We start from the raw sequence: 8,153 nt of genomic DNA on the forward strand, positions 1-8,153 counted from the left end.
CCGGGTTTGGCTCGTTCAGGGGTTAACAAAAGTGTGTGGGGAGGGGGAATTCTTCTGGTTGGAACACCGTACGCAGAAAGTTAACAAAGCAAGCAGAGACAACTCGAAGGACCGAAGGTTGATTTTAAAATGAGAATTTATTAAACAAATAAACAAATAAACAAAAAAAATAAAGATAACATATAAATGGGGGTTGGGATTAAACTTAAGATATTAATACGAGCAGAGGGAGAAAATAATTTTAGCAGTTGGCAAAAACAAGACAAGAGAAGAAAAAGGGGCTGACTCACAATGGCGACCGCTTTGGGGTATAATCCAGCTAGCGTCTCCAGCAAGGAATAAGACAGTTTTTTTTTATGGACGAAGGGTTGGTGTTCTCTTTTTAGCGACAACTCAGATAGTCCTTGTAGTTGTTGTCTTTCCTTCTGATGTAGTCCGGCGAGACAACACAAAGTTTTCGTGAACGACTCGGTGCCGTTATTCCTTCCAAGACACAGTGTCTCCCGTCTTTTCTTTCAGTTCTGCTCCAGCCCTTTAGCGCTCAATGGAAGGTTTTCGGTTCTTTTACCCGAATATAATACGTTTTTGATTTGGTTGTTTTTTTTTTCTTTTCCGTCTCTTTCTCATGACATACGTTCACGGCTTGTAGTAGCAGGGATGACCGTTCGTTCGCACCCAAGGTGACTGCTCAACTGCCTGTATTTTCGGGTAGGTCATCACGCGTCCACCCCTCCTCTTCCCACTCACGTCGCCAACAAGTCTAAAACAAAGATGATGAAAAGGGATCTCTTCTCAAACTTTGCCAACCGCCGATACAAAAATAGAAATGATGAAATTTACTTTCTCCTTTACGCTCGTTTAGAAGATGCCTTCAAATGGCTTACTGCGTATTTGTCACACCTCCCTACCAAAAAAAAACGAAAAAGGACTACCTGTAGTACTTTTTCGGAATGCTGGGGACCGGCTTAGTTCTAACTAGACTTCCTTTTTTTTTTAACTGCTATTGAAGCTACTCACGGGAATTCTATTTGAGCATATCAGACACGAGATAGGGTGTCCGCGCACAAGTTGTCGACGCCTCGGATATGTCGGATGTCCAGGTTATATTCCTGTAGGAACAGACTCCAACTTAATAGCCTTCTATTTTTACTCTTCATTCGATGTAGAAATGTAAGAGGGTTGTGGTCTGTGTATATGATGGTCGGCTGACTCGACGATGATATATATACGTCGAAGTGCTGTAGACTGAGGATGAGGGCTAAAGTTTCCTTCTCTACAGTAGAATAGTTCTTCTGGCATGAGTTGAACTTCCGAGAGAAATAACTCACAGGGTGCTCAATACCAGAAGGATCGGTTTGGAGTAGAACTGAACCGATACCATGGTCGCTGGCGTCAATAGCCAAGCGGAAAGGTTGTTGAAAGTCCGGAGTCCTCAGCACAGGATCAGAGCATAATAGCGATCTGATCTGTTCAAAAGACTTCTGGCAAGAAGAGGTCCATGTGAATTTGGACTTTTTAGACAACAGTTGGGTGAGAGGTGACGCAACGTCAGAAAAGTTCCGGCAAAACTTTCTATAGTAACCGGCCATACCAAGGAATCGCCTCAGGCTTCTAACATTGGTCGGGGCTGGGACATCTAAGATGCTTTGGATCTTAGCGTTGATTGGGGATATCTTCCCGTATCCTACAGTGTGCCCCAGATAGGTTACTTCGGCTTTTCCGAACTCACTTTTTGATAAATTGATAGTGAGGTTTGCCTGTAAGAGTCGGTCGAACACTTTCCTTAAGGATGCGACATGGTCAGGCCAATTGTCATTATATATGACAATGTCGTCGATGTAGGTTTCGACGTTAGACAAATCCCTCAGGCAGTGATTCATCATCCTTTGGAATGTTGCCTGGGAATTTTTCATACCAAACGGCATAACCCGATATTGGTAAAGTCCTTGTGGGGTCACAAACGCAGAAATGCTCTTGGCGCGCTCAGTGAGGGGTACACACCAATATCCTTTTAACAGGTCCAGTTTGGTGATGTAAGTCGCCCTCCCCACTCTGTCAATGCAATCATCCATCCTCGGAATAGGATGTGAGTCTGTCCTTGTGACGGAATTCACCTTACGGTAATCCGTACAGAACCGAACCGAGCCATCTGGCTTAGCGACTAGGACGCATGGTGATGACCAACTGCTCTGGCTTGGTTCGATAATTCCATGCTCAAGCATGTACTCCACCTCTTGGCGTATCACTTCCGCCTTTTGGGGGTTGACGCGATAGGGATGTTGCTTGACGGGGGTAGCATTTCCAACGTCCACGTCGTGTTTGGTGATGGTCACTTGTTTGGGCGTATCCGGGAATAACTCACGGAAATCCCTAATGAGGTTTATCATTTCCTCCTTCTCGTTACAGTCCATATGGATGACCACAGGCGTGAGGTCGGCGAGAATGTCAGAATTTCGCAATCTCATAGGATGGTCACTTTTTCCTACGGATTCCTCAGGGGTATTACTCTGGCTTTGTCCACAGTCAGGTCTAACAATGGCAAGGACAGGGTTACCCTCGTCCCTCTGGTAATAAGGTTTAATCATGTTTATGTGGCACATCTGGGTGGCCTTGCGGCGGTCCGGCGTTTTAACGACGTAGTTGAGATCGCTAGCCTTTCGAGCAATCTCATACGGACCGTGGAATCTGGCTTTTAGGGGTTGACCAGATATGGGTAACAAGACTAAGACCTTGTCTCCGACTTCGAAAGTTCGCGGGATGGTGTTCCGATCATACCGCCTTTTCATCTTTCCCTGGACCGATTTGAGCCTTTCTTGAGCGATCTCGCTTGTTTCTTGCAATCGTGTCCGGAAACGTGATACATAGTCGAGCAGTGATCCATTCTCGCGGCTCTCCTGCATCCATTTATCTTTCAGCAGTGACAGGGGACCACGCACCGAATGGCCGAAGACGAGCTCAAACGGGCTGAATCCCAGCGACTCCTGAGTAGCATCCCGTGCTGCAAACATTAAGAACGGAAGGCCTTCGTCCCAGTCACTGTGATGGTCGAAGCAATATGTCCGTACCATGCTCTTCAAAGTCGAGTGGAAGCGTTCTAGGGCTCCCTGGGATTGGGGATGGTATGCACTGGATTTTACAGTCGTAATACCCAGGCTACTCATGGCTTGCTGGAACACTTTTGACATAAAGTTTGATCCCTGGTCGGATTGCACTACCTTCGGCAGTCCAACCATGGAGAAGAAGGTGATCAAAGCTTTGGTGATTTTTCCAGCCGATATATTCCTAAGAGGTATCGCTTCAGGGAATCGAGTCGACGCACACATAATGGTTAATATATGTTCGTTCCCGCGTTTAGTCTTCGGAAGGGGGCCAACACAATCGACGAGGATCCGACAGAATGGTTCCTCAAATGCAGGAATCGGATGGAGGGGGGCATTGGGGATTCGCTGATTTGGCTTACCCACCATTTGACAGGTGTGACAAGTTTTACAATACCTCGCCACGTCCCTACGGATCCCTGGCCAATAGAAGTGCCTGGTAATCCGGTCATGTGTCTTTCGGACACCCATGTGGCCTCCCATGGGTGTCTCATGGGCTGTCCTTAGCACCTCCTCCCTATATCCTCTGGGTAAGACTAACTGTTGTACAGTTGACCAGTCCTCGAGGGCAGGTGTATGTGGGGGTCTCCACTTCCTCATCAATGTACCATCTTTGACAAAGTACCCGGATGGTACCTTGTCCAGCTCCTCTTCGTCCAGTGCTTCTCTGAAAAGCGGGGCGATTTCGGAGTCTTTTCTCTGCTCATGGGCGACTGACGTCCATGAGACTGAGGTTTCCCCAACTACTTGTTCATCCCCGGTGCTGGGGTTTTTGTTTGGGGTCTCTTTAAGTTTAGGACTCACGTCTATCTCGTGACCTAAACATGTTTGGGAAAGGTTGACGACTTCAGTTCCCCTACCGGCGCTGCTTGTTTCAGCACGTTTTTCTCTGGCCTCCTTTTGGGCCCTCGCCCGAGTCACCACACATGCTGGGTATACTCCAGCATCACTGTCCCCTGCCTTATCTGCACCTGCTGGTGTGCTTGGCACCGTTGCCACTTTTAAGGGTGGGGGTGATACTTTTTTCCCGGCCAAATCATTGCCAAGTAGCATCGCTATGCCTCTCATGGGCAGATCATCGACCACTCCGACCTCTATAGTACCACATACTATGTCAGACTCGAGGGTCACTTTATGGAGTGGAACGCTAACAAAGCCGTTTCCGACTCCCTGTATAATTACTCTTTCGCCCGTGGCAGTATTTGCCCTACGCGGCATGCGGTTACTCAATATTAAGGACTGGGTTGCTCCCGTGTCCCTTAATATTTTTATCCTCATCTTCTCTGTGGGTTCACCCACAGGGCACACCGAACCATCCGAGACAAAGGGTCTATATTCCTCTCGGATCTTGTCAGTGTCTACTTTTGCGAGGCTTCTATGCGACGCAATAAACCCTTGCGGTTTATTCGAGGGCGCACCCCTGTTTTCCGCATCTTTCTTCCTCGCTGAGCAATTCACTGCTATGTGCCCTACCTTTCCACAGTAGTGACACGTCAGCGTTTTCCATCTCTCCGCCTGTTGACTATTCGGAGAATGGGTCTTATGGGTTGAGCTGTCCGGTCGGTTGCGGTTGTTGGTCTGAATCGACCTCATGCTCGGACCAGCGCTAGCCGCCATTCTGGGGTTAGTGCCGCTTCCGTCAGCGAACGAGTCATTCGACCTACTCTTGCCTCGTTTATGCGTCAACGCATATTCGTCCGCGAGGGTGGCCATTTCATAGGCTGTATCCACTTGTCTCTCGTTAAGATAGACTTTGAGATCGTCATGGACACATCGCCTAAACTCTTCCATCAGCATCAGCTGCCTTAGCTTATCGTGGTCTGTACCCACGCTCTTAGCTGCACACCACCTATCAAAGTAGACTTCTTTCTGACGAAAGAACTCAACAAACGTTTGCTTCTCATCCTTCCTATGGCCCCTAAATTTCTGTCTGTATGCTTCTGGGACCATTTCATAGCTTCTTAAGATTGCGGACTTTACAATGTTATAGTCAGCGCAATCCTCTGCTGACAACGACGCATATATTTCCTGAGCCTTACCCTTTAATACTGTTTGTAGAAGTAAAGTCCATGTCTCCAGTGGCCAGTTCAGGCTTGATGCGATTTTCTCAAAGTGTTGAAAATAGTTGTCAACATCAGCCTCGTTGAACGCTGGCACAAGTCTAACCTGTTTAGTGAGGTCGAACTCATTTCGCCTCTCACTATGGAAGGTTCTCCTATCTTCAATTTCTTGGCGTCTGGTCTCCTGCTCCATTTTAGCCTTCTCTAACTCTACCCTAGCCTTTTCCATTTCAATAGCTTTATTAGTCTCGATTTTTATTCTCTCAAGCTCAATTTGGGCATGTGAGAGTCCAGGCGAGTCTGACACAAGATTGTCCAATACATCTTCTTCGAAGATATCGTTATCGACCATGTGCTCTGCAACTATTTTCACTAGTTGTGGTTTTCTCATCGAGCGCTTAGGCTCTAATCCTAATGCTGTTGCTACATCAATAATACTATCTTTCTTTAATCTAGAAAGTGCCTCGAATGTGGGAGAATTTAAAAAGGTTTCTACTACAGACATTTCGGTTTTATGTTTTTCGTTGTCTCGCACCCGCTTCGCCTCTACCCACGAAGTTCCAGTAAACAGAAGAAAAAGAATCCCGGACGACGCCCCCAAGCTTGTCACGACCGGCTTTCGCTGGGGACTACGACCGCGTTCGCGTGACAATGCTAAAAAAAATAAATAAAAATATGTCCGGGTTTGGCTCGTTCAGGGGTTAACAAAAGTGTGTGGGGAGGGGGAATTCTTCTGGTTGGAACACCGTACGCAGAAAGTTAACAAAGCAAGCAGAGACAACTCGAAGGACCGAAGGTTGATTTTAAAATGAGAATTTATTAAACAAATAAACAAATAAACAAAAAAAATAAAGATAACATATAAATGGGGGTTGGGATTAAACTTAAGATATTAATACGAGCAGAGGGAGAAAATAATTTTAGCAGTTGGCAAAAACAAGACAAGAGAAGAAAAAGGGGCTGACTCACAATGGCGACCGCTTTGGGGTATAATCCAGCTAGCGTCTCCAGCAAGGAATAAGACAGTTTTTTTTTATGGACGAAGGGTTGGTGTTCTCTTTTTAGCGACAACTCAGATAGTCCTTGTAGTTGTTGTCTTTCCTTCTGATGTAGTCCGGCGAGACAACACAAAGTTTTCGTGAACGACTCGGTGCCGTTATTCCTTCCAAGACACAGTGTCTCCCGTCTTTTCTTTCAGTTCTGCTCCAGCCCTTTAGCGCTCAATGGAAGGTTTTCGGTTCTTTTACCCGAATATAATACGTTTTTGATTTGGTTGTTTTTTTTTTCTTTTCCGTCTCTTTCTCATGACATACGTTCACGGCTTGTAGTAGCAGGGATGACCGTTCGTTCGCACCCAAGGTGACTGCTCAACTGCCTGTATTTTCGGGTAGGTCATCACGCGTCCACCCCTCCTCTTCCCACTCACGTCGCCAACAAGTCTAAAACAAAGATGATGAAAAGGGATCTCTTCTCAAACTTTGCCAACCGCCGATACAAAAATAGAAATGATGAAATTTACTTTCTCCTTTACGCTCGTTTAGAAGATGCCTTCAAATGGCTTACTGCGTATTTGTCACAATATATATAAAAAGTGAAAAAGCACTATGTGGGCACTTGTAAAATGTTTGATATTCTTCAAATATTTACTTACAATTACTAACGATTTAAGCAGATGATGTTATTTGATATATATGTATATATATTTATATATATGAATATATATGCATGTGTGTTCTTTTTCCTTTTGATTTTGACATATATATGTATGTTTTTGTATTATATATATATATATATATATATATATATATATAAGCGAGAGAAATAGATGAAGAAGAAAATATATTATTGAAACCTTTTGGCAATTGTAAAATGTTAATTTAATATACATCCCTAAATTACATTTAATTCCAATTTATTCAAGTCATGTAATTTGATATGGAATATCGCGTAAATACAAAACCAAATGCAACAACTGAAACCACAATTCCTAGTAGTTGGCAGTGTATTTATTAAAAATGCCACACAAAGTATGATATTTGTAACTTTGAACAACATTTTAGAAAATTAGTTTCAAATTTTCCGTCTGAATTTTTCACTATTCTAGCGGTATAATTACGAATGTTAGTAGAAAGTTTAATTTTAAATTTTTATTTGAAAATAATCGAAAAATATCGATAAAATCTTTTCATTTTCGAATATTTTCTGTATGAAAAGACTCTTAGAAAGAAAATCAAATATTCGCGTGATTAGATAATTTAATTCAATAAACAAAATACAATTTGGAATTGAAATCACCACAGACAAGGCATGAAACCACCTGATGCAAGTAGCTAAAAAATAATTAGTTCAAGTTTAAAAACCTTTCTAACAAACTTAAGTTCATCCGCCTACTGTTCGCATTCTCAATATCATTATAACAACGTTTTAGTCGTTGTTAGCCCGACCTTCTTCAAGTGTATCTTGTTAAACTCCTGGCGCAGTGATTAGAGTACTTGTAAAAAATCAGTGTAAAAGTGACATTTTAGGTTCAATCCTCAGTGTCGGTGACTGAAAATACAATTGGGAATTACTTAGACTATCTACCCAGTCATGGCTGACGGAACGAGAGCATGCTACCCTCGTCAATTAAATAAAGGATTCCGTTCGGAATTACGTGCAGATTTCCGAGTTCGAGAGAAAGTTTCCCGAGTCCGACACGATACTGCTGAAGAAGATCGGAGGTTAACTCGACCGCAACGTTGTGACAAAATCACTTAGATGAGAACAGTAGTCCATAGAATCAAAATAATACAAATAAAGAATCCTAATGCAAAGAATTCAGAAAAAGAACATGTGTTTGGTAGATATATTCCAACCCAGAAAACAACAATGTGTTTGGTAGATATATTCCAACCCAGAAAACAACAATGTGTTTGGTAGATATATTCCAACCCAGAAAACATGTGTTTGGTAGAAATATTCCAACCCACAAAAAAACAATGTATTTGGTAGAAAT

At 43.6% G+C, this 8,153-nt stretch overlaps 1 protein-coding gene across 1 annotated transcript; it reads right to left on the minus strand.

Moving 5' to 3' along the window:
• Nucleotides 1-1,037: 1,037 nt before the first annotated feature.
• On the minus strand, nucleotides 1,038-5,663 carry LOC145297934 (uncharacterized). Its single transcript, XM_080144275.1, has one exon. The coding sequence runs from the start codon at nucleotides 5,661-5,663 to the stop codon at nucleotides 1,038-1,040; it is 4,626 nt and encodes a 1,541-aa protein (XP_080000401.1).
• Between the last annotated feature and the right edge of the window lie 2,490 nt (nucleotides 5,664-8,153).

The sequence above is a fragment of the Euprymna scolopes genome, chromosome 18 (assembly GCF_053919585.1).
Source record: "Euprymna scolopes isolate OS-2025 chromosome 18, ASM5391958v1, whole genome shotgun sequence".
Lineage (NCBI taxonomy): Eukaryota > Metazoa > Mollusca > Cephalopoda > Sepiida > Sepiolidae > Euprymna > Euprymna scolopes.